General features: G+C 42.8%; 2 protein-coding genes across 18 annotated transcripts in view; one reads left to right on the forward strand and one right to left on the reverse strand.

Moving 5' to 3' along the window:
• Nucleotides 1-13,198, reverse strand: part of LOC145450960 (4-galactosyl-N-acetylglucosaminide 3-alpha-L-fucosyltransferase FUT6-like) — a 241,142-nt gene extending 227,944 nt beyond the window's left edge. For 2 of the 7 annotated variants that reach the window (XR_013918648.1, XM_080329453.1), the window contains exons 1-2: nt 11,255-11,271; nt 2,101-2,442 (exon numbers count right to left, since the gene is read on the reverse strand). Coding sequence is in view for 4 of the 7 variants with exons in the window: in XM_080329453.1 (XP_080185579.1) it covers nt 2,101-2,352 (252 nt within the window). In the remaining 3 variants the exon portion in view is untranslated. Of the gene's footprint in view, nt 1-2,100; nt 2,443-11,254 lie in introns of all 7 variants that reach the window. The other 5 variants (XM_080329451.1, XM_080329452.1, XM_080329450.1 and 2 more) reach the window with 5 other exon arrangements.
• On the forward strand, nt 3,736-25,126 carry LOC145450974 (uncharacterized). 11 transcript variants are annotated; one of them, XM_080329473.1, is made up of 11 exons: nt 3,736-4,176; nt 17,856-17,954; nt 18,012-18,491; nt 19,368-19,535; nt 20,046-20,193; nt 20,587-20,665; nt 21,481-21,595; nt 22,402-22,477; nt 22,680-22,753; nt 23,501-23,910; nt 25,005-25,126. In XM_080329473.1, exons 6-10 carry the CDS (start codon nt 20,649-20,651, stop codon nt 23,576-23,578), a joined length of 360 nt encoding a protein of 119 aa, XP_080185599.1. In that variant the 5' UTR covers nt 3,736-4,176; nt 17,856-17,954; nt 18,012-18,491; nt 19,368-19,535; nt 20,046-20,193; nt 20,587-20,648; the 3' UTR covers nt 23,579-23,910; nt 25,005-25,126. The 11 variants fall into 11 exon arrangements, with proteins under 11 accessions (XP_080185599.1, XP_080185598.1, XP_080185606.1 ...); XM_080329472.1 differs by having other exon boundaries at nt 18,430-18,491; XM_080329475.1 differs by lacking the exon at nt 3,736-4,176 and having other exon boundaries at nt 16,910-17,954; nt 18,012-18,118; nt 18,430-18,491.
• The last annotated feature ends 1,621 nt before the right edge of the window (nt 25,127-26,747 follow it).

The raw sequence follows: 26,747 nt of genomic DNA on the forward strand, positions 1-26,747 counted from the left end.
TGGCTCACTAAATGGTGATCACGATTTCGTGGCAGATGCGAACAACGGGACGAGGGGGCGGTTTATCACCCTATGGGAGCTCAAGACCTACGTGTTTTGAGGGGCCTGACGAAGTGCTGTTTCGTTCCTGCCAACGGGTATACGCCCGAAGATGTTTAATTATTATTGAGTAGTCCCACCTTTTCAAATACAACTCACTCGGCTCAACCGGTCAATCTGATTATGTGAGGAGAGAAAGGATAAAATTGATACCAATATATTTTCAATTCCCGATTATATTGACCGATTCAATCATGAATTATAAAAATTTCTCGCGCTTGGCTCGATTAGTCGATAGAAGCTGCCTAAATCGGACACCCGATTTAGATGATAAATATCGGTAAACAGCCATCTAGCCTGGAGCAACGTTCGGGGGGGGGGGCTGACGAAGTGCTGTTACGGCACTGGGTATTGATAACTAATTTACCGATAGATGCGCAACACGGGACTCACGATTAAATACGCCGAGATGAGTACTGCTTAGCCGGCAAAAAACAACATAATTGGTAGTCCTATAGCTCGCGACCCAAGCGTCCGAATAATTTGATATGACGGTGTTTATCGAAAGGAGGTGTCGCACTGATTCCTAAAATACGAATTAAAATCTCGCCAAGGCAATAAAACTACTCCGAAATAGCCAGCAAAGGTTGATTGTTCTGAACAACGGGAACGCGGCAACACATTGGCCAATGCCGCCAAGCGAATGATCGGAACATTGCGAATTTTCATATTATGGTGACTATTTCGGGTCCCTTTCATTGCCCTGGTATTCGTGCGGCCCCGACCGTACTATGCAGTTCTAAATTTGACCCTGCCACGGAAAAAGGTTGGGAACCACTGATCTACGCCGAGAAATGAACTGCCTTGGAAGCGACATTCCAATTACAAATCCAAATTACCAACAACGCTTTGCCACCCACGTTCGTCATTGATAAGTAGCTTTCTAGTACTGCCGTTAAAATGTAGGCGTGTGGTGCAACGTTTATGTTACCCCCGAATTGAGAAGTCGATCAATATTTAGATTTTTGGAATCAGTGCTACAGTTATATTATATTATTATCAATTATCATAAATTCTCAGCTATTTACGATGAATTGCGCTGCCACAGGATTAATCCCATGTAGGGAGTTAAAATTTGTACTATCAAGACGTCACAGATTTTTCCATTGTAACGTAACAATTGATTGACATGTATGGCTCTTCTGTAGTTAGAATGGAAAATATAGGGCAAACATGACTCTTCAGACAGAAATGGTTCCCGACCACTGATATAGCAGATGAGAGGTCACGAAATAACAATCTGCCAGAAAGTATTTAATAAAAACGGCCTTCCTCAGCTCTACCAGTAAGTCTGATTATATGGGCGGAGAGAGGATCAGGAATTAATAGTAATATATATAGTTACCCTTATTATTGAAATAACTCAGTCATAAAATTATTCCCCTGCTTGGCGCCAATATATAACACCAAACACACTGGTTTCATACAACATTGAAATTACCAGGTGCGTTTGAAACCGACGGCGTTTTAAACCTCGAAATCGTCGTTGGTTCAAAAGTTTTTGCACGTAGATATGTGTCATTGGTACAGAATGGGTGTTCTGATGATGATGACCGCTGACCGTAAAAATGCTGCATAACGATGTAGTCCCGGTTAATGACGTCGCGGCTAAAAAAAAGTTTTAAACAAGGACCTTGATTTTCCTTTTAAATGCAACCCTGCTTTGGAGTACTGGTAAAAAAAGGCCTGTCGTGAGAAGTGGTATGGGAGTGTTTGGTTGGTCATATAATGGGGGCGCTTGCGAAGTGGTGTTTCTATCCTCCATGCACGTGCAGACACCCACAACACTCTTACAATTACGCAAATACGCAACGCGTAAACAAACACATCGTGACCATCGGAGTGACCGATATAGGCCTGAAGTTATCTGCAGCTCCTTACTACGAATACTAGAAGTGTATAATGACGACATCGATTATTTTCATCAATAAATAATTTACTAAATTGAGCTACAGTAAAACTTATTTCTCGAGCCAGTGTGGGACTCACTACATTCTTCACCTTTTTGTCCGTCGCATTTTTAAGCCGCTCTTGCAGCTCTTCATCAAGCTCGGTTTCGTTCCACATAATTCCAGGCACTGTCTGCAACGTTCCACGTTTGAGCGTGCCACCATTGTAGAACCATGCAAGCCTTCTTGTAGAAATTGGCGCAAAAGTAAAGTCGACATGTAGTACGGTGTACGTGCAGCAAAATATCAGAGTTGCAAGTATTCCAACAATGAAGAAAGTCTTCAGAGCCTTTTTATCGGGCATGTCCCGGGTCTATAAATGATTGTTCAATACCCTCCAGCTTTCATCCAAGCATAAATCTGCCAGATTGTCAATGAATACATACAATATATCCTTTATTGAAACAGACACATAATATTAAAATTGTCCCACCGGATTATATATTCGAGACCCCCCCTCAAAAAAAAACATTGGTCTTGGGCCCCCAATAGGGTGAGAAACGGAACTTCTGGGGTGGGGGCTTCTCCCGAGACCCCTCAGGCTATAAGTTTTTTGCCGCTACTTGTCATCTATATTGTGTGTCCGTTTAGTGAGTGAGCTTGTACCGCCTAAACGCACGAGGCGCGAAATATTTCTGTATTTCATGATTGAATCGGTCAATATGATCGGGAATTGCATATGTATTGCTATCAATTTTTATCCTCTCTGCTCACGTAATCACATATACTGGTTGTGCTGAGTGAGGTGTGTTGGAAAAGGTATAGGAACCCAAAATAATAATTGAACATCTTTGGGCGTACTCGTTGGTATATTGACTTCGTTACATGATGCTATTTCGTGACCTCTTATCTGTTATGTCAAAAGATGTCGAGATCGTGGTATAAGTGGTATAAGTGAATATAAAATAGGATCACGGAGGCTATGGTGCATTCCGTTATGAACTGCACATTCCCTATGAATTATAACTGCCTGTCTTGTAAATCAACCTAATACAGAAATTATATATTGCACTATGGAATGTAATAAACCTCTAGCTAAATCCTTGCAAGCTGTCACAGTTCTCCTGTCCCCCTTATTCATCAGATTGCAGGTTTCATCCATCCCCGCAAAACTACATACGTGGCAACGCAGAGCGAATGTCAATAGGATGCTATTGATGTGCAATCAGACGCAGGTAGTCTGGGTTGCATATTTAGATGCGTAGTTGCGCTTACTACATATCAATGTCTCAAGAATAATGTTGCGACAGGAAAGTGGGAGTGCTGAAAATAAAACATTGTGATTTCCTAATCAAAATGCATTGTGAAGAATGCAACCAGAAGCTTCGTTTTGACTTCGCGACTTCTGCATTGCCGCTACCAAAGTTATTTCGAGATATGGACTAGCGCTTGGGAAATACAGCTTCCTGTATTTTAGCTGCTTGTCAATTTATTTACTCTTCGCGGTCGCCAATTTCCGTGTGGAAGGTATTTTATTTGCGAATTATATCACCCTCGTCATAAGGCGGCTGTATGAATGGAGTTGGCTAATTTTCAGCTAGTCAGTAGGCTGGGCAAAATCGAGTACCTGAGTGATTCGATTCTGAATCACGTAAAATGCTTCGAGTCGAGTCGAGTAATCGAGTATCAGTCATTATGACGTCATAAAAGAATGTAATAGGTCAAAGTTCAAATATGTATATTTGGAACACATATACTATTCACCTGATTTCCCGGAACATGTGCAACACGTCCCATTTCATGTTTCCCCATGAAATAATCGATTTCTTTCATGTGAAACACTAACATGAATCCCTTTTTTTTGTCAATTTATTCTCTCGTATTAAGTGCACGCCTACTTATTCAGCATTTTTTTTCTATGACGCGTTTTAGGTTTTGTCCAACTGAATACCTCGTGCGTCCAATCCCTGAAAGTTACACACAACTTTTTCGTGAGCACAAGAACGACCACCCCGCGCTATTTTCAACACCCCATTTGCAATAGTTTCCCCGGAATTGGCCCTTCACACAGCACAACATCGGGATTCGGAGACTGAAGAAGTTCGAGACCCTCAGCCTGCAGGTCCGCTGCATTCATGCTGATGACAGTTTTCCGGCCTCGCGTCTTTGTCGTTTTCGTTTTACTAAGGTGGACGAATTTCCGCTTCATCCTTTCGATCCCTTCCTTCAGTAGGGCTTTTGCGTTTGATTCGGTCGTCATATGGTACAGTATTCCGTCACCTCTATACTCTCTATACGTGGGAGGTGACCCTTTTGTATGACCATGTGCGGCGGCCAAACCACGATGGATAGCTACGGCTCTGTCGCACCTTTCCATGACAGACTTGACATCTGTGATACTTATTTTCTTCCCCAATTTCTGCGTTAATATTTCGGAGATACTTTCCCAAGGGTGGTACCCGTCAACCGACTGGTTGCAATGTTCATGACGACAATGAAACATCAACATTCGCTGTATCTTCTCCTCTAGCTGCCCTTTCAAAGGATGCGGGAGTTCCTTCTTTCTTGGTATCGTGGCCCAAACATGCGGATCGTCATCCCCCGCGGCCATTTCCATCCAATAAGATCGGGACAACCCATCTGACGTAAATACTTGTAACGTACTTAAATGGATTACCTCCTTTATTTGGAATCCGGAAAGATGATTGAGCCACCTTTGAATTAGAGGTTTTGGGCTCGGGTTTTTAGCTGTATCCGCCATTCTTTTGAGGAGCCCAAACACGCCCGTGTTATCAGTAATTATAGTAAAGGGTAAGGCGCGCAACATCGACTGCCACTTTTCCACCGAATCTTTTAGGGCTTTCAGTTCTTTTGTGCACGGATCATAAGCTCTCGCAGCTGGAGTTACCCACTTCTGACTATAGTAGGCGATCGGGTACACATCTTTGAAAGGGGGTTTACCTCCCATTTCCGTCTGAAAAATTATGGAGCCAAACCCTACATCTGAAGCATCGGTTTCCACAAAAATAGGAAGTACTGGATCCAAATGATATAGTACACGGGTACTGTCGAGGGCGGCTTGCGCAACCTTGTAGTCCCGCAGCAATTCTTCGTTCCATAGCACTGGCGTCATTCTTCCCTGAGTTGCCGGAACTTTCCCCGTTAGCGCATCGAATTTGGCTAGCTTCAGGCTTAACTCAGGGATATGTTCAGAGATGTAGCGGAGAGCCCCAATCCATCCCCGCAATTCATATATGTTCCGGGGTGGTGAGAGTTCTCGGAGGGCCCTTATTCTTTCGGGTTGTACTTCTATTTCTTTGCCCGTCAGTGTCGCACCCAGTAAATTTACCTTCCGCTTTCCGATATAGCATTTATTGATGCTGACCGTCAATTTCATTTTTGCCAGTTGCTCAAAAACCAGTCGTAGGAGCAGTAAATGATCGTCTACCGTCTTTGTGCTCAGGAAAATATCGTCTATGTAGGCCTCCATAGGCGTCGCATTCTCCTCATCCGACCGGTCATTTTGCTTCATGTGTTTGCGATACTTCTCCGTGACGGGTTTCACCAAACATTCTTGCATGTTAGCGCTCCAAAGGGCAACTGCTGTCTTCAGCCCCATAACCATTTTGCGCCATCTTACGTGCATTCCTTTAATGGCTATGCCTACATATTGTTTGGATCTTTCTGTGATATCCATGTGAAAGTAGGCTTTTTTCAAATCTAAGAGGGAAAGCACTCCTCTGCCTTGGGCGAGTTGCTTTACATCCGGTACTAGGGGTGGAGGTACTTCTATTGACTTAATGGCCGCATTAAGGGGTTGGAGATTCTGTACCACCCTCCATGCTTGCTTCCATCCGCCTTCCTGTTTCTGTCTTTCATTCATTTTTTGTGGAACAACAAAAATAGCTAGTTTCCACTCGGCGAACCCTTGCTCAATTATTCCCAAATCCAAGAAGTTGTCTACTGCCTCTTTTAAGGCCTTCGCCTGGCCCTCCCCCTTCAGATTATAAGGACCAGAAACGAAGGGTTTGGTGGAGGGGTCCTTGAGTTCGATATCACACTTATACTTCATGGCTTGAGGAGCTCGCAAGTGGCCACGCAGATCTTGTAGTTCCCTAGCGAAAGGTTCATAGACGCTTTTCCAGATTTCGTCGGCGATCACAGTATTTTCTGGCGTAGTCAAATCAGGGGGCTTATACGGCAATTTCGCTAGTTCGACTGATTGTGTGCACAGGAGCTCAAGTTCAGTTTTCACCTCGGGGTTGGTGCCCTCTTGTAGGACGTACGTGGTTACCAGACCGTTCATTCTTTTGTTTGGCTTATGCGGTAATCTGAGTTCTGGTGTTGGTGGAGAGAGAGCGAGGTCCTTTTCCGTCAGCGGGACTTCCCAACCTATTCGTGTTAACCTCTGATCTCGGCGCGTGCCCACGCCTAACGTCACGCCGCCGAAATTTTGATCCGACGGGGGCCCTTGTTCTGGAGAGACTTGCATCCTAAAATCCCCAGACTCCTCTTTAGTCACTTCTGGGCTATTATCCAGAAAGTGAGTAGTAGCTGCTTTGGAATTAATATTGAGCGAAGCAGGCGTAACGGCGGCTGCCGTGAGGTCATTCCACATCGGCGCCTCACCGTTATCTGCACACACAGTTTCGCCTACATCATCGTGGTCTCCGTGATTACTTTGACCGCAGTTCGCGTCAGCGGGGCTTCCACGCTCGGCACGAAATCGAGTGGTGTCAGCAGGCCTTCCTTGCTCGGCACCTAAAGAGTCTCTTTCATTTATTGTAACGCCAGCGGTGTTTACCGTCCCAACGTTTGCGTCAGCGGCCCTTGCCATCTCGACGCTCTTCGCTACATCATTGGAGTATTTCTCCATTGCTTGCACTCCATTTGCGTCAGCGGGACTTCCTCGCTCGGCGCGATGTCGGTAGGTGTCAGCAGGCCTTCCATGCTCGGCACCTAAAGAGTCTCTTTTTTTTGTTTTAACGTCAGTGGGTTTTACCGACTCAACGTTTGCGTCAGCGGCCCTTGCCACTTCGACGCCAGCGTCAGCGGCCCTTGCCGTCTCGACGCTCTGCTGTTCTGCAGCTTTCACCAACCCATCCTTGGTTACAGCTTTGCAAGGACTGTTCCCAATTCTGGTTCCATTTCTTTCGTCGCATAATTTCATACTATGTACTGTTGCCAATGACAATTCTTCATTAGCAGTGGATGGAGTTTTAAATTCAGTGTCTATACTTGGTAACTGTTGTACTTTGTCAATCCATTTCAATCCCACTATATTAAGAGGAACTCCTCTGCCAGTTGCAAATGGAACTTGCAACCCATCAAGAGGTACTATTACCAGAGAGTCGACTCGGGACGAGCCTCCTATTCCGCGCAATTTCATATCAAGGGGCTGCCGTTCAGCCCAGCTTCTCGGATATTTATGCTTTACTACGCTTTTCATAATCAAATTGGGGATACTGCCAGTATCGGCTAGAAATTTAGTGTCTGTGTTTGTATCCACTAGGTATAAAAGTTGTCCACCGAATAATTCCACGAAATCCGGCTGTAGGGGGTTGTCCGGTGAATCAAGGAATGTAAATAAAGGTAACGAGGCATTATGTACAGTTTTAACGTGTTGGGGTAATATTGTCTCTGGGAGCTGATTTACCGGATCAATCAGCGCCCCCAACCGTTTTTTGATAAGAGTAAGCCTTGTTCTAATTCCTCCTCTGTCCAATAAGAGGCGGCGTATTGGCGCGGCTCTCGACCGTACGAAGGCGCAATCCAATTTACCTGGCCGTCATCTGGAATTGGATTCGCGGGTGGCCCCCTGGGACCCCATTGGCCCCTATCGTGCCAGTGGGTTCTATCTCTGTTTTTAGGTCTACTATCATAGTAGGCCTCACATAGATTCGTTCTTTCTGCCAACGGGGGAGAGCCATGGGATATGAGATACCGATCAAGGTCTGAAATCGTCAATAATCCATGGCTAGTAAGGAACGGACGCCAATTGCGTTCAGCGGACTCCTTAAGACGCGGCGGCACCGGTCGGACCCTTTTACGGATTATCCACCCCAATTCGCTATCTCTAGAAAGTACCTCATTGTTTAGCCAAAGGACAAACTTGGCAATGCAATTACGGGATTGGTGTCCGGGAGCCTTGCAATAATAACATACCGAAAGAGCCTGGCCCTGCGACGGATTCAAATACAAGCCTAAGGGAGCAAAGATATTAGCATTTCCAAGGAAATTGTACCTCTCACCTTGGCTATCCGCGATGTGACGAGCCTCATGACTGTTGGACGGAGTGATTTGCGAGTTATCCGGCCCAACTCCAGAATCTTGTGTTCCTTCCACTCGCGGGCTTACTTGGCTCGAAGTTCCTGGTTGTTGACTGGATTGTGCTGGTCCTGAAATAGGTCCGGGCCGGAAATGGGGCTCGGCAGAACCGCCTTGTACATTCTGAGGTCGTTCCAGTCGTTTTCTAGTCGTTTGTACTCGCCTGCTAGGTCCGCTACCACTTGCGACGTTAATCAGGGGCCGGTTTAATCTTGTGTTGCGAATAGGATTCCGGCGCGGTTGTGGAACCTGCCCCGTATTCACAAGCGGTCGCAAGGGGACCATTCTAGGAGGTGGAGGAGGTGTTGCGTCGAATTCTGGAGGAGGATGTGATGGAGGGGAGTTGGACTGCGGAAGGACTCCCCGTTGTCCATCTATGCTAGAGTGGGTCGGATAACTGTGTACCATAGGCGCGGCGGGTTGTACATTGTAGATATGTACGGGCGGCAAAGGTGACACGTTCTGTTTCGTCCGTCTAGCTCTCGGAGTCGTAGGATTCGATTCCTGTTCATCTTGGAACTCCGAGTTCCAGAACAGTTGGAGCTCTTCTGCGACTTTTCGCCAGGTGTTTTCTTCCCACCCCCGGATAATCAACCTGAGCGCTTCCGGCAGCTGCTGTCTCAAATTGCGGAAGAGTCGCAGACCGTCCGGATTATCCAAAACTAGATCATCCATGTCTATCTCCAGTTGCTTCAGAGCGCTGTTGAGTAAAGGAAGGGGTTCATCTTCCCAATGATAATTTCTTCGGAAATCGTTGATAATTCTCTCATTGTTCACAATTCCTTGCGGGTTGGAAAGTGATAGCGACCTCATAACGGATTCCCAACTTGCGTTTCCCGAGTTTGTGTTGAAGAAGTTTCCAAGTTGATCAGCTTGCTTGTAACGCCCAGCATTCTTCAATTTCTTCTGCATTGCATTCATCAATATTATATCAGCATCAGTGTTACCCTCCCCGTGGTGAATTCGTCTCATCGTGTTCTCCATCCATTTAAGGAGAGGCATGTCCCCCGGATCCATCATTAACTGTATCATTTCCTTCTCGGATTGAAATCTAGCAGGTGTAGTTAGCGTGGGGTTTACTATTACCTCCATCTGTCGCGACCGCGGATGACTTGGGCGGCCATCCTCACTGTCATCTGGAGTAGATGCGAAACGCGGCCTACCAGGATATTCCGAGCCATTCGGCAGATAGAAAGCATCGTAATACCCAGGTCCCCGTAGAATTTCTCCGGAAGCGCCGCTATCTCCATGGAGAGGTTTCTGAGTAGCTTCCCGGAGGGTGTCTCGGGTGGATTCCATTTGTCGTTCTAGCTTTCGCAGTCGAGACGTCGTCGGCCTTTCAGAATCTTCTGACGGAGCCTCAGAGTCTCCTTGATCCTCCCTTTCCCCATAGAAAGTGACGTGTTTAGCGTCATTCGATGAGTATCTTGCCCGACTACTACGTGGCTCTACATCACCCAACTTGTTGCTGCCCCGCTGCTGATTCTTTGCATCTCGGGGTCCAGACACCAGTTCTCGGAATGTGGGGAGGTGTTCGCTCCCCAATTCGGAGTCCGTCTCGCTTTCCATTCTCAATGGTTCACCTGCTGTTACCCCCGTAGGTGTCCAATATGTCATGGGCGTGTTAGCAGCACCTTTGGCCTTCGTCGCCGGATGTATGTTCTCTCTTGTTTTAAAGTTCGGAGCCAACAGTGAACGGGCAACCGGTGTCGGTCGAGATGGGGCTCCAGTCTTCACGTCTGGGTGCGTAGGGTAGACTGCAGTTACTGTATGACAATCCAACCCCTTTTTCACGGTGAAGGTGGGCATAGGCTGACACTCCCTGACCACCCGGACAGCTGGTGGATCATAGGCCGGAGGAGGCGCCGATGGCACGACAGCCAGGGCGGGAGGAGGATGCGGTTTCGCTCCTACCGCCTGCGAATGGGCTTTACCCAGCTCGAACTCAGTCTGCAAGATCTCATTTAATACGTCAGTGGAAACTTTTCCACTGACCTTGGAAGTGGCGTCGCATACCGCCTTCAGGTCGGCTTGGGCACGGCGGACTTCCTTCTTTGCTTTTTCAAGCCCCTTCACTGCCTCGGGCAGGGTCGTTTTGACTTCTTTTAGGACTTTTGTTTGATCGGCCACATCTTTAGCAAGTTTCCTTTCTTGTTCTCGCACATCGTCGTGACGTTTTTGGGTCGATTTAAGCAGTCTGATGCCCTGCTGTAGTTCTGTCGATGCTTCCGTTGATTTTTTCTTTTTGAACAGCCTCATGATTCTTCGCATGGTAATAACAATAAATTTGATTTAAGGACTCGTAGTTGAGTTGTCGACAGCCTGATTTCTGCTAGAAACAGTCGGGTCGTCTAAAATAGATCACTGTGTGGATGCGATCGAAGAGTTGTGGACGTTAATCTCAGACTCTAGGAATTTAGAGAGCGAGTCTTCGGTGGCGACAAATCGACGTCCTTCAGATGCGTTTTGTGAGCCAGTCAGAACAGGGAAAGTTGTTGTAAGTCCGTTGTTAGGTCTTCCGTTTCCACTTGGATCTGTAGTTGGAGAAGCCCCCGGTACTAAATGTAGATATATTGATGACAACGTAACAAACAAGGATATTACAGACGCAATCAGGGCCACGACCAATACCGTTTTAACGATGGTCGTCTTTGAACACATTGATAGGTCCACGTGCAGCACTGGAAGTAATAATCCCAGTGGTGCCTCCAGTACGTTTATAGTGCAGCTCCAGCAACGCTTGTTACTGCGAGAGTCCACACTTGGTTCGATTTTACTTCACAGTGTTCGTTTTCCTTATCTGTGTTGTTGTTGTGACCTTGTAGCATCCACAAATGGTGATCGAAGCAATGGTAAGGGTAGCAGCAGCTGGATCCAATCAGGCAATGACCTCCAGGTCCAGAACTTAAAACTACACTGGTATAACTAGTAAGCTAAACCTTAATACAACCAAATACTCCAATTATAACCATGCAAAGAGGAATGAGGCTTCTATGAGTAAAACCTGATAAAATTGGTAAACATGCTTCAATTATATTACAAGTTTTATCTAAACCTATTCATCAACATACACGATTATTAAACATTCTCAATACTCCAAGGTTTGTTTACGCATATAATTCATGCGACGGCCTGTCCTGCCGAAAAGCAGCTCCAAGGTTGGTTTACACATATAATTCATGTGACGGCCTATCCTGCCGAAAAATTCATTCATGAAATATTGTGACATTACACAACACTCAATCACAATAGTATTTTGATCACAATCTACTATATCTCTGGGTTCGATGGTACTGGTGTTTTAAGCTTTTTATTCATTCGTATGTACCGTGTCTCACAGACCATAGATCTGATTTACCACGAATTCTAAACTTCTATCCCGTTAGGGTGAAGGGTCCCGACACTAACATACGGCGTGGTCGGTTATAACGCCTTACTGTACGAGACGGTACAACATAGATTATTATAAACACTCATTGTAATAGGTTTGACAATGTAGAGGATCTGTGACGTTATTGTAGGGAGGGGTATTTATTTTAGTTATTCATGACGTTAAACAAAGTCTTTAGGGCACATAATGCTCTAATTTACCGTTGTTTACGTAATACCACATTTCATCCTACAGGGCCACGCTACTTTCACGTATGGAGAACCGTCACAAACCTTGCAAAGTCAAACCCGCCTAGTTTAACATCTATATGGTCAACATAGAAACACAAAATGAATGAACAAATATCGATCACGAAATACCCAAATAAATGATTTAATACGTAATAATATGACCTCATCGTCAATCAAACACCAATGCAACTACGCAGAGACGACTAACTATCCACATAATAAACGTTCATTAACTCTCAACTATGTTCAGGGCATGAAAATGTTAGCGCCATTTAAAGCAACCTGATAGTAATCATCAAGAACATAGTGATTATAGTATTTGAACATAATAAAGCGAATTAGCTTCACTGCACAGTACTATACTTTGATACCAGTCCACTAGACAGAAATACGTTTGTCTTGCCTGTACCGTCAAGCTCCATACACTTTGATCTTTTGTGATATTTTCCCATAGCAGAATATGCAGCGCTCAGCATCGGACGAACATTCTTGACACAGACCCAGATGTCCACAGGGAATCAGGGTAATTTCACTCCTATTATTCTTGCATTGTTTGCAAAGTATGGTTTCTTGTATAACCATCATATTCTCAGCAATTTCTTCAACATATGCTATTTCTAATATTGATGGCGTTCCCATTCTGTTTCTAGCATAAACAGAGTTGCCCAGTCTACTCTTTGACTGTTGCGCAGTTTGTGTATTTGAATCGACTGGCACTATATCGAGTAGTATCGAAGGGTCTTGTACGACATCGTTCTCAGTGAAATGAATATTTCATCGTCTGCTGGTGGCTTTTTTCTGTGTGACTTCTGCTAAATCTTATGTTGTCCAACTGCATCCTCTTGGCATCTTCCTCTGACAATCTGGTTCGAGCGACGCGTATTTGCGTTCCTATTTCGGCGGCCGGTGAAGGTTTTTGTGCTCGCTTTTCTGGCGTAGTCCATGTTTACACCGCAGCTGAAACACTTCACTCTATCTTTGTATCCAGACCAATAAAATCTCGCGGCCGCCGTATCAGTTGGCAAAACTAAAGCTTCTTTCGATATGGACGAAATGTCACCAATCTATAAAATTCAGCTTGGCGATTGCAAGGTGGAATATAGGTGCCGTTTTGTCCAGGAGAATCGCGTTATCGTGGAGTGGTGATTCCATCTTCTTGTACAACTCGTTGTCCTCTCGGTATATTAGTGCTTGACGGAACAGACTTTCGACAAACTCGTGCGAAATGAATGAATATGTCCCATCATCGATTCATACGATAGCTTAACTACACGGGTGTGTAGAATATCTTGACATCGTATTTGATCCGTCTTACAATTTCGAAAATGAGAATGGCACTTGTACTTCATGACGCAATTTATGCCTACGTCTATAGCACAAAAATTAACTCGCTAAAATAACATTGTCCCAAATCTTGTACAGATATCGATATAACAAACGGTTGACACACCCGCTTCGTAAAACGCATGTGTCGACAGGGTGGACCTATGACTAACGTGGTTATTGATCATTGACACATCTGTTTCGGAAAACAAATGTGTGGATGGGGCCAATTTATTTGCCATTTTCAAGTTCATGTTAGGGATGCCAGATAGGGATGCCAAATCATTGAGTGTACCCTAAGACTTTATCAGTCAGCCCTATCAATTTAGTTTTCTAGGCTTCTCTGAAAACTAGCATTTTCAGTCCTGTGCCTATTAATTTAGTCTTCCAGGCTTCTCTGGATAATCTAGCATTTCCAGTCCTGTGCCTATTAATTTAGTTTTCCAGACTTCCCTAGATAATCTAGCATTTCCAGTCCTGTGCCTATTAATTTAGTCTTCCAGGCTTCTCTGGATAATCTAGCATTTCCAGTCCTGTGCCTATTAATTTAGTTTTCCAGGCTTCTCTGGATAACCTAGCGTTTCCAGTCCTGTGCCTATCACTCGTGGGTAAGTTATACTTTTGTTTCCAATAGCGGAGTCTTAAATTAGCCTCGCCGGCCAATATGCCCCCTAAGTACTCTGATAACGTGTGTGTCGTCATTTAGAACTTTAATGATTTCAGTCCTTGATCTAGGAACTTTTCTTTTTGGGGTATCCAGACTGAGTGCTCTGTTTCAGGTTCTTCGCAGCGTAATCCTAGACACATGTTACTACTCCTAACTACTTAGTAATTTTTATATATTAACCTTAAATTTTACAAAACAAATAGTTTTCAAATCACATGTTCATTGAAACAGTACTTGTACGTCAGAAGCGGGATCCGCTTTCAGGCTCCAAACCCATGTCTAAATCCGACCTCGACTTCGTGCTTGGATTCAACCTTGTATTTAATCTATTCACTTGATAGACAGCATGTCGTACCCCCCACAAGGGCATTTTGTTATTTTGTTATTTTATATTCAGGTTTTTTTTTAATCATTTTAAAGTTTTTTTTTCTTTTCATTTTTAAACACGACCTTTACTCATTTTATTAATTTTTTCTTTGATTTTCGTCTATTTATTTTTTATACTCTTATTTACACGTGACAAATCCACCTTGCCACAAAGTTTTATTTATATTTTATCATTTTTTTTGTGGGTAAGAATATATATATATTGTAACACTTATTATCTATATACATTGACAATACATCTGTCCCTCCTTCCTCCCTATCGTGGTTGATAATGCACCGGCGACTCACTTAACCATTGATATCGAAAAAGCGAGATTTCAGCATAATCTACTTATATACACGACCACCACATTACCAGACCCACAGCGATCTCATGTAGGCTACTATACTTCAATCCAAAATTGTTCACCGGAATGCTTCAATGTCAACGGCCCTCCTCCTCAAGGGTAAGAGTCAACCGGGATGGAATCTACTTCCAAAGTGTAGGGAGGTGCATTAGGGTGGGAACAACCTGAGACTTACCCAAACTGTACCCATATATACATAATTACAATTACACTCTACTTCAGGCTGAGTGCTGACCCTAACGGTAAGAATACATTTGAAGAGGGATTCTATAGATATTCATGCAGATGTAATAATAAAAGATATATGTATATATACATTTTTAAAACATTAATATGAATTATGGGATCGCGCCTGGAGTTGGTTCCGCATTCCGACACCAGGCGCTACCCCCGAGCAGCGCAAACGGTAATACCGATTCTATGCTTAGATAAGAAAATCAATGCAATAATATGAAATGCTTCTTTAACATACCAATATAGCAAATAATATGAACAAGTATTTGAATAAGTCAGAACAAGAAAAAACATGAAAGAAAGAAAATGTAAATAATATTAGTAAAACTTTTAATAAGTAATAAGGGGTGATTGTTCACGGGATAGGTGGTCGTTAGAGCTGTTACTCCACTATTGCACGTTATTCTACTTCTTTCGACGATATTCAAGAACGGGATTGTTGTCTGCCACAGGCATACCGAGTTTACCAACTTTTGCGATACTTAAGTGAAATTTTACCACGATGCACGCCAAGTGTCGCATTTACAACAACCTCTATAGGACTAATACATTACATAGCCGGTCACAAAACAATTGATAACGAAACAAAACATGTTCTATTTTATGTAATATCCGTATTACATATACAGTGGAAAACTGCTCAGCCTTACGTCCAAGTAGATGGAAACAACTTCGCTCCTAGGATGTTAGCTAGGAGTCTCTTGACGTATTAAATTGCGAATCGATAATATTTTCTTCTGGATAATAGCGAGTGCTCGGAATATATGAATGCAGCAATCATTAATAATCCGTGACAAAATAAATACAGGAATACAGTTTCTCTAATTTAAGCTATTCTCAAATTTCTACTGCAACCGACTCATTCATCTGTTTCTTCTTAGTTTAGTTTAGACTAGAATAGGGATGCCAAATAATTAAGTTTGTCCTAAGTCCCCATTAGCCGACCCTATTAATTTAGTTTTCCAGGCTTCTCTGAAAATCTAGCATTTTTCAGTCCTGTTATCGGGCAACCAGTTTTAGGAGACTACACAATAATTAGCCAAGTGTCATTCAATTTCTACTTTGGTTGATTTCGATTCCTTTATACGAAACCAGCGGTTATATATACGTCTTAACCCGGCTTCTACATCGGGGATGAGATCATCCCTCCAGGAGTCCAATTTTAGCAACTCCTCAAAAACAATATTTCCAAGGGCAATATCATAATCGATCCTACCACGCCCTTCCAATAGGTATTCGTCCTGGACCTGCGCCAGCTTGCCAGGTGTATTCAAATTGGGTGCCAGGCAACACCATATCATAATGGGATAGATAGTGAAAACCAAGCATTTTGCTATATTAATTCCCATGATAGTCTTTTCTGCCTCATAGGAATATCGGAACTTCCCCCCACCCCACTTTACTTTGAGAGCTTTACCCGTCATTTCTAACATGTCATTCACAACCTTTGGACATTCGTTATGTAAGTCGTCCCCAACGGTCAAACAGCAGTACAAATGAATCATTTCTCTACATATCTCTCTCACGTGATATATATTATTAAAAAATACAAGAGGTGATATTCCAATTCTTCCATTATTGTTTTTTGAGTACCAAGTATTTGCTGTCTCCCAACAGGGCATTAGTTCATCAAAAATTCCGTACCTCTCTTGGAACAAGTAAACTTGTTCCTGGAAAGCCAGCGCAATTTGCTCCGCCTCGTCACTCACCAGTTCAGTACTTCGTTCAGGATATTTCCGATTTTTGTCGTCGTTCTGGAGTGTACGTTCCCTTTTGCGTATTTGATAAATTTCACCACCGGCGCCGTCTCTCACAGCAGTCATTCTAAGATGCTTTATTTCAAGGATCCTTTTGAATGGAACCTTTTGTTGTATAGCAAGTACGATGTCGTCTTGGATAGTTCGTGAAGTAGTTTCGGCCTGAATCCCACACAACCTGTTCAGGCGCCACCTAATTGTACGAAAGACAAGTCCCTGTGCACTCTTAAAATCACTTAGTATAACCAAACCAAATCACTCCATCCAATTGACTCGACTCGTGTCAAAGCTGCATCGGGGAGAGGCAATATGCGATTCACATTGTTTCCCATTATTACTTAGGGTAGTGACATGATGTCTGTGCAATTATACTTGGAGACAAACAAAGTACTGAATAAACATACCATTTCAAAAACGATTGTTCCATTGTTCACAAATTTTTATTCTGATCTGTCCGTTAGTGCATGTTATACTTTATAGCATCACCGTTCGGTCGCGGGAACCGACAAGGTCACAATCTTATTGAGATATTCCGTGGTATTATATCCAGAGTTATAATGCTTTCCTACGATTGAATCCAATGGATTGTCTATCTCACATTACTAAAATAAATTCGAATCTAGCAAAATTACCAATTCTAACCTTTAGATTTAAACCAAGGTGAAGACACAGTGTACTGTACAGGGTGGCAGTGGAGATAAATGGAGTTTTTTACAGCAAGTAAGGGCTCTAAGCTTTCTTCAAGGTTAGTGTGGGGCGTATACCCCTTTCCAGCTAGTAAGCCAACTACAATGTAGTGTACACTACGTATGGCCAATAGCTGTCTTTCTCTACATTAACTATGTGGGCCCACAAATACCAACACTCTCTCCCCCTCAGTCAAAAGTACGGAGCCTGTCCATCGCAGGCAATGATTTTTCGCTTTTAAACTGTTTTGCCGATAAATTATACTAACCCTTTCGAATTTGGCCAACGACTAACGTGGTAGGCTAATTAGTAATAGACTACAGCATGTTATTTCAGAATCTAGAGTGAAATATGGTGACAACACCACACAAGATTCTCGGTTTAGTCACTTCGTTATCCTCCGCAGAAACGACTTTACCCACGCAGGATTTATTAAAAGAAACGGCCGAGGCTCCACAGTATTCAGAAGGGAAGCTATTGAGTAGAAACTTTTTAAAACCTTCTTCTCTTTTTTTAGTTGTCTGCTGCATTTTATAGAGTAGAGGCCGTCAACATGCCTATTGGAATATGATATCCCACCGAATAGCGAACGAGTCGGACTACGCCAGACTTCATGGTAGGCAAGTTTGTTGTTGAGTCGGCGACACTACCAATAACTTTGTCAAAAAAATAGGTCTGACAGAACCTTCAGGGCCCACTCCTAGGGTCTCTAAACTCAGTATTCACCTTAGTCCAACCGGATCAGCTTTGGTACAGGAGATATTTGACCTACAAAATTTGGTGAGATTATTCTACATTAGCACAACTAAAATGGTCATTCTTAGTACCTTATCTTTAAACCTAGCCGCCACAGTGAAAACATGCGATTTTAGTCATAATAGCCTATGGGTTATCTTGGAAAAATATAGCCAATCTGAAAAACCCAGGGTCATACTTAATTGGAGATAGGACTTATCATACTCACTCTCATTTGTCTGAACAAAATATGTGCCGGCTAGTACAATCCATCATCCTATACTGGGTTAGACACTAAATCTGGATGCATGTAATCTTTGGACACAACCCTCTTTTATGTTGTTTCTTTTTTTTAGAAATATCGACCCCAGCAAAGTCAAACCATGATAACCTTCTTGCTTGGAAAACATGGATTCAGGTAAATAATAATCCTCACGGTCTTTTGTTGGTTAACTATTTCGGTATCATCCCGTGCCCGGCAAGTTTCATATCGATTTGGTATACCATTCAAGCAATTCCTATTTGACGTCCCAATGATGTGGACATTACCACCAAGACATACATAGTTGTCTACTTCGATTCGTAATTACCTAGCAGTGTTCTTTGCTTGAAGTTGCAAGGTGCATTTTTAAACTTTGCAAAGTGACATAGCACTATACAGCTTCAATTAATGAAGATATCCAATAAATATAACCACCTTTGGCACAATAACAATGTAATTTACCTAGGTGATCTAAGATATAGACTACTCGGTCCAGTTGTTCGCTGTGTAAGGGCCCAGACTGACAGGTGACATATTGTAGAATTTCGAACCGTGGTTTTCATAATAAAACCGAATCTTGCCAGTTGCGACATTGAAATAGGTGCGAATGTTGGCCCCCAAATCCACCAGTATTCAAATATTCGAATTGGAACAAGAAGTATGTCACTTCATTCATCAGGCAACTGTTGCGCATTACAAAGTACCGACTTTGGCTGCCGAAATATGTGTTCATTCATTGAATGCCACGGCCATTGCGCCTATATAATCGGCTGCCGGCAACGTCCTTGAGACTGGGTCTGCAATTTGAGTGAAAGCGGCCCAATGTTATGACCGATACTTATGCCAATACTTCATATATCTTTCCATGGTGGCTAGCTAACCACCCCTACTGTTATTAAATTAGGATAAGTGGAGTTTTCTGTGACTGGTGTCATCAGTGAACTGGTGTTATACATATATGGATACCTTTGAATGCATCCATATACATACACACACATCCAGTCCACAACTCATGTAAGTTTTTTCGTTCAGAAGTTCACCTGACCGCAGTACAGAACCTTCCGCTTAAGGGTGAACAGGTGGTTACTTTGACAACTAAAGGTCAGACTTGGAAGGATTTTACTGGAGTGTTACATCTATCCATCTACATTCCAGTGCCTTCAGAAAAAACCAGAAACAAGAATCTTTTTTATACTCTGGGTAAGTTTGAAATGATGACCCTCTGACCATACATACATCTCATGTCGAACCGAAACAATCCTGCAACTCAAACAAATCTCCGTAATTGGTCACCCCTTTTCCTTTTTGCTTGTGACCTAACTTATGTAGATACAGTGAATCAAGACTACTGCTCTTTCATCTACAGGCTTATAGGCTTAGAAAAGGTTCAATACTTTTTGAAGTTTGAATTGCAGCGGCAGTCAAAAATGGAGCAGGCTTAATTTTTAGAAACCTCATGCCAATTAAGTCATGATTAGTGATGTTATTGACGATACAAAATGTATCTATAAGTTACTCCTTGTTTTAAATGCATTATCTGATGGTATAATGAAACCATGTTTGGAACTAGAGTCAGTTGCCATACTTGAAATATTAAGGCCCAGTAGTGATTGGAAGTAATCAATAAACCTTGACTCAGTTTCAGTGTAGATTTAACCTGTCCCAGTACTTAATCAAAGTTTAACTGAATATAACCACGTGACTTTGCAGGTTTTGAAAGGGATGGGATCGCCAAGTAGTTATACTGGTCAAAGTTCACCAAGTGTGAGATATCAGTATAGATCACTGTTGCAGAGATGTTGCTTGGATTGGACAGAATCCCTATGATGGTCTACTTGACTGGCAGAAAGGAATTCAGGTAAATCCCAACCTAAAAATTTCTAGTGGCTTAGCTATTTGGTAGTGACCACTCTTGAGATTGAGAGCTGCGTCATTAGACTAATTCCAAAAAAAAATTTCATTCAAGAAATTACCGATGGCTACCTTCTACAACACTTGTGCAAATTTTAACTAAAACGGCGTAATGCCATAACTAATATTATGCCAACACTATAACACCTTTCCAGTAAGACTAGAAATTGCTTTGCTGTTGGACCTCCTTGGGTGTTATTTCCGAAATCAGTTCTAGTTTTATAGATGTTACCACTGTGGGCAACCACAACCCTCTATGCTCTCTGCCCAAAGCAGGCCAACTGGTGTCTATTTACCTATCCCTGTCATCCCAAAACACCGCATGTAATTTATTATTCAGGCGTTGGCGAGACCTCGGCCCCGATCTACACCTACTCTCGAATTAGCCTTGATGTGGGAAAGATGTGGTCATACGACATGTAAGTCGCAAGCTACGATCATATAAATAATACATTTCCAACACAGACAGTTGCGCTTGATTATGACTATTGTATCCTAGTGGTAACATCCCAAACTGTAAGGAAAACCCACTACTGGAATCTCATCCATCCACTGGTACTTGCAGCTGAAAAAGTGACCAAAAGCTGTCAAAATGAGGTAGATCAGTATATTTCAAATACAAACAGTGCTAACACCACGGCTTCAATAGTGGAATTCACAAGGCGACAACCAGAAACTTAGCAGTTGGAACATTTACATAACACAGACATACAAAAACACGACAAGCCGTCCTTACAATATAGGCAAATGGCATTTGTTTTAGTCACCATATGAATCAGGCCTTTAGAGGTAGGTTTTTATTATTTGTTATAAGGCCACTAACAATTCTAAGTGGACGAAAACCTTATCAATTGACAACTTAGTTACTAATCCAGGTCCATCGACTGGCCATTCTCGGTAGGTTGCCATTCAGGATCACTGTATGACCAACTAGAGTTACTGTCCGACTCTGCGGACAATACCCCTTCAAATCCATTATCAGTTTCGCTAAATATTTCAGAGTTCATGCCGGACTCTTCATCAGAGTCACTAATAACTATTGGTTGGGATAGGTTCGAATCTAGGTCCCAATTTTCTGGGCCCGACTCTGTGCCTTCGAATTCCTCATCAGAGCTAATAACGATTGGTTGTGACAGGTTCGATTCCCCGTCCCAGTCAGAGTCTGAATCACAGGCCGAGCCATAACTGGCTGAGTCTGAGTCTTCTAAATCGCCGATTGTACTATCGCTTTCAGTGGGATCGTCACGTTCGAACTCTCCAGGCTGCTCAATCAAGATTTCTGGATGGAACCAAAAATTTCTTCCAATAAGGACTCCACATCTACCTTGAGCTCGTCCTTGTCGGATTCGGTAAAATCAGTCTGATGTTGTGGGTTCTCTGGGTCATCGGCCTTTGCCACTTTTATGGAATGATTCATGGCTCGTCTCAATTCGTTCGACCTCCACTTGCCATCGTCCATAAATGATTTGATCCAGGGCAGATGGCGCAACAGTGGTTTCAGTATTTTCCATTATATTATGATTTACTATTCAATTATAGTACCTTAATTTAACAACACACAGATTAATACTCATGCCTCATACCCCAACAGTATGTGAGAAAGAAAATCAGAATAGGTTTTTTTTTTTTTTAATAGTGTCGGGCAATTAGGAACCATTTTGTACTCGTATGGGAGTAAACCGCTGTATACATTTGAACTCACCATCAGAGAGTGAGTTACACAGCGCGACCACTACTCAATCAACCGAATTAGCCCACATTCTGTTTAGGCACTCTCATAATTCTAGCCCACAAGGGTAAGTGATGCAGCATCTATGGTATTAATACAGATCGCCAGTGATACAGCAAAAAAAACATATTAAGGACTGTTATTGCAATTATGTTTGGCTTTCACTGTTGACCTCAGATGTTAGTACAGAAGTGTTACCCCAATAAAGTAGAGTAGACAGACTCAAAAGGTACACTTGATTCAGAATCACAAAACTTAGTCGCGTGATAGTTATTTTTTAACTTATACCTACAATGAACAATTAGCGATTAATGAACTAATTCCCTCGAAAACATCCCCAATTGTGACAAATTCATTGACCATACCCCCTGAGGGAGTTCTTTAGGACACCCTGTCTCCCGTTAACCAGGTATTGTTTTTTTACAGGAACTTAAGCTTCCATTCGAGGTTGCCCCTCCCATACGGTACTTCAGCTCTCCTTCCGAACCTGCCATCCAGAGAGGTATCACCAGCTCTGACTTTTTTTTTGTTATAGGTTACATTTCTAGCTTGGATAAATTGTGCTCCCAAATCAAATCAACATGCCCTACCGAGTAGTCATATACTTTATCGAATGGTATGATTCCGATAAACTTACCATCATAGATGCATGTGGTACCATGTGCAACCCTAATTACTGGGAAATACCTATACCACGTTTTCAGACACGGCCCCAGATCCACCAGACTCAGAAAGACGCCTCCTGTCCAACGCACAGGCATTACCAAAAAAAACACAGGTAAAGTAGCTAGGTAAACAAACTTTTTTACACCTACGAAATTCATTAGAAGTTATTTGCTATGGCACCCCCCCTAGGTAACTTCCATTCTGATATTAATTTTTAATGTGTTATTATTTACGTGCGGAATATGCCAGCAGTTCAACCGTAAGAGCATCACTGAATTTTCAACCAGGCCTGGCCAACCAGAAGAATTTACATCTTTTCAGATTAGGTTAGAATTAGAATTAGGGCATCGCAGTTTTTACCAAATTAGATCAAAATCAGAACTACCGAATTCGCAGAACTTGGAATTTGAAATTAAATACAGTAAATACCCAGCTTGATTGATTTCAAACTACTGTGTATTCCCATGAGCATGAGATTGGTTAACGTCCGGACACCTAGCTGTGTTTGCTTTGCACTCACCTGTTCGCATGCCTTACTATTTTATTCCGCACTAGCAGAAAACCCGAAACGGCTTCGGCGTTGTACTAACAAATGGTTATTATTCACAATTACCACCCTGATCGCACGGACGACGTAACAACGTTAAAGTAATGCGGTAGCAGTTGGCAACAGATTTCCTTATACAAGAGGGACATTCTTGTTGACTTAGCGCAAAAGTGCTGCAGGCAAAGCATTTTCAGCAAAATAATAAATTAGATCAGAATTAGATCACTTGCATTTTACTCTAATTCAGTGAAATTAGACCACTAGAATTACCCAGTTATCCAAGTCTGTTCCCAACCATGCGCTCTTTACTAGATATCTCAGAACTGGACAGAGCCTCCTGCTGACCCAACACCGCCAGATAGGCGTGGCCTCAATCCGGGAATTCTGTAACGCACTCACGATTTCAATGCTGAAAAAATCTGGAGCACCAGGAACCTAGCGAAGAATCATCAACCCATCATTAGGGCTATTGCGCACTCTCGCTGATTCCAGGCCTCACAAGACGGGAATGGTGAACCTTGAATACATTTGCCGATCTCACAAACCCGAGCGATGTGAATGGGCACCTTCTCCCTGTTATTTTAGTCCTGGATAACTTCGAGGAACATTTTGTTGTGTCAAACGCCAGTATTTCTTCGTACGTGGCGTGGAAACAAAACCCAATTGATCGTGAACGTCTTCAATATTACAGAGAGTGGCGTTCCCTCCAAACCACAGATAAGGTATGTGGAGTATGGTTCCTATCATGCATGGCCCCACCTATTACTTAGCTAGGCCGCCCCTATTGTATGATTCAGATACCAGCTATCCTATTTATTTATTGTTATCCCCACTAATATCCACTAGCTAAGGCTGGGCAAAATTGAAAACCTGTGGGATTTAATTCAGAATCATGCATTATGTTCAAGTCGAACGAGCGTTTGAACATCACTCATTGTAATGTCACAGTAAAATGTACTGTTAAATATAATCAGTCTCGAGTACCTGAATCATGGTGCCCAGCCCCAATAATAGCATGTCTTAAATACAACAAAGGCCCCCCGTCAGCAATATAAACTTAATGTTTAGTGTTCAGAATGCCATTCTAACTTCGGGCATAGCTTCGCCCTAACACCATAAGTAAGCCCGTATAGCTATCTTTCATCCTGCCCTCGTAGATACTCCAGCGTACTGTTGTGACAACGCCACAGTCGGTGGTCTTATATAGAGGTTTTTCAAAGTAGATGTTAAATCAATTATTCCCTTTTTATTTTTTAAAGGCAAGGCTTTCTAATTTTATTTTTGGATTTCCTATGAATAATTTACTGGTAATGGATGTTTTACCAACGGCCATTAATGGGAATCTGTCACGAGTAAAAAAAATCACAACACATTCACATTAGTCCTAGGCCTCATTTGAATTTTCAATCATACCTGTCATCTGAAAAAAACTCTCAACACATTATCCACATTAATCTTAGGACGCATCTGAATTTTCAATCACTCACTGGCATCAAAAAGCTCCCCTAAAAGGCTTTTAGCGGTTTTAATGTAATTTAGACATTAAGCTGAGCCATGTAATGAGTTTTGTTTTGATTTTTTACACCAAACGCCAATAATTCCGTCTCCAAACATTCCTTTTAAAGCAATTTCCACCATTTGAGTCGCAAAGTACCTTTGCAAATTAAGCCCATTGTTCCCACCATACAACAACAGGTCACGTGAAAGTAGAACCAACACACCTTGTCAATATTGTTTGCCGCACACAGTTTCTAACTACCGTCGGGCAATGGAATTAGTTATCATATCAGACGCGTAATTCCTGTTGTTTTAACAGATTCATTGTTGGGACTTTGTCGCATGGTTCAGCGGGGAGCAACGCGTAGAATGTGACGTCATCAAAGATGTCTCTTTTAGCAATGCCTGCTGAATTTCTTGTAATGATAATTTCTTTCGGTATTGTGTTATTTACTGGAGGTCAGTTTACAAGTCTCCAAGGTCTTTCGTGGTAGATCAAGAAAGTCACAGTCGCTACTGAAGTAGAAGTAACGTCGGGCCCTCTACTCAAGTAGAAATAAGAGTGGTGTCCAAAGAAAGTAGTCACTGCACGCCTTTTCCTGCCCACAAACTGAAATAGTACGAACAGGCAAAAACCACTTCAAATTCCTCCAATAAAGAGGAGAAAGTGCGTTATTGACTATCTCTGGTCATCATCATCGATTTACCAGCAACTCTCTAAGTCCGATGCATCATGAAAACGTGATCGGTTTGTAAGACAGGAGTTTGTCGAAGTGGTTCGAGAATCAGACTCCTACCTCGGCCTAGACAATGCACACTGAATTTGGGTAAATATGTCATGGGAAGCGAGATCGATTGATCAGGGCAGTCGTGGCCCGGTAAGCTTGGGCATGGACTGTATTCAACTGCTTGTATTTCGACGCGGACGACGGACAGGCTCGCCGACTGTCGGACGGCAAGTAAGAAGTGAGCGGAAACCTTTAGTGGCGCGATTACTAGACAGGCAGAAAACTGTCCGAAATGTTTCTAGTTAGCCTACCATTACCCTATATGATATAGGGGATCAACTGTATTAGCGTGGTCACCCTACTGGATGTCCCGTATATCATGGTGTGTACGACAAGGCTTTTAGATGGCTTTTGACGTACACCCCCCCATTCTCGATGCTGCAAGTGACTACCTCACAGATGCCGCTGATCCTGCTCCTTTGGGAGTAGAACATGGGAACAGGCTCAGGCTGCAACATCTGTTCAGACTACGGCGTCTGTCCAGCAATACACTAACGGAAACCGAGGGATGTCTGATGTCAAAAACTGCATTAATCAAACAGGAAATTATTTTACTTCAAAGCATGTTCGTTAACGCGACAAGACTGAGCCGTCCGCGCACCAAAATAATGGCAACGCATTTGGCGAGGTTTGAGCTGCCTGGGAGACAAAAAATCATTCACCCCTTCCATATAGTTCAGTTCAAACCCTCCGGTTGGTATCGTAACATTTTTTTCATTGTAAAGATGGTTGTCAACTCAAGTAGTGGTATATTTCCGAATCCGTAATCAGGTGGATTAGTCCTTATAATTACTGTACGTCTTATTTTATCGATTATTGTCATAGGCGGTCAACTCAGTCAAGAAGGCCAATCAAGCAGAAATAGAACTAGCGACGAACACATCCACTCAAGTACGAGTAGAAGTACTTATATATGCAATCCAAATATTAATAACATATTGGAAATTCCGCATTCGCGATGCGTGACGAAAATTCTCGGCTTTCCTCAACTCTTACGAGATGTTTCGTGAGAACAGCCCCGAAATTTTCCGGGCTATCCTGCCGATTGGGAGATTGAACTATATCAACCTGACAAGCTGAAAATAGCGAAAAACAAAGTAGTAGCGAAATTCAGGTTCACCTAAGTATAAGTACTAGAAGTAGAGGAACTACTTGAGCACTCCGGAAAATTAGAAGTACTCCGCTACTGACCATAATCCACACAGTAGTACCGGTCATGCCAACAAAACCACAAACACTGATGCAGGAAGAACTGAAACCTCAGGCCTGGATCA

The sequence above is a fragment of the Botryllus schlosseri genome, chromosome 11 (genome assembly GCF_051294905.1).
Source record: "Botryllus schlosseri isolate E-star chromosome 11, Bs_hap1, whole genome shotgun sequence".
Classification (NCBI taxonomy): Eukaryota; Metazoa; Chordata; class Ascidiacea; order Stolidobranchia; family Styelidae; genus Botryllus; species Botryllus schlosseri.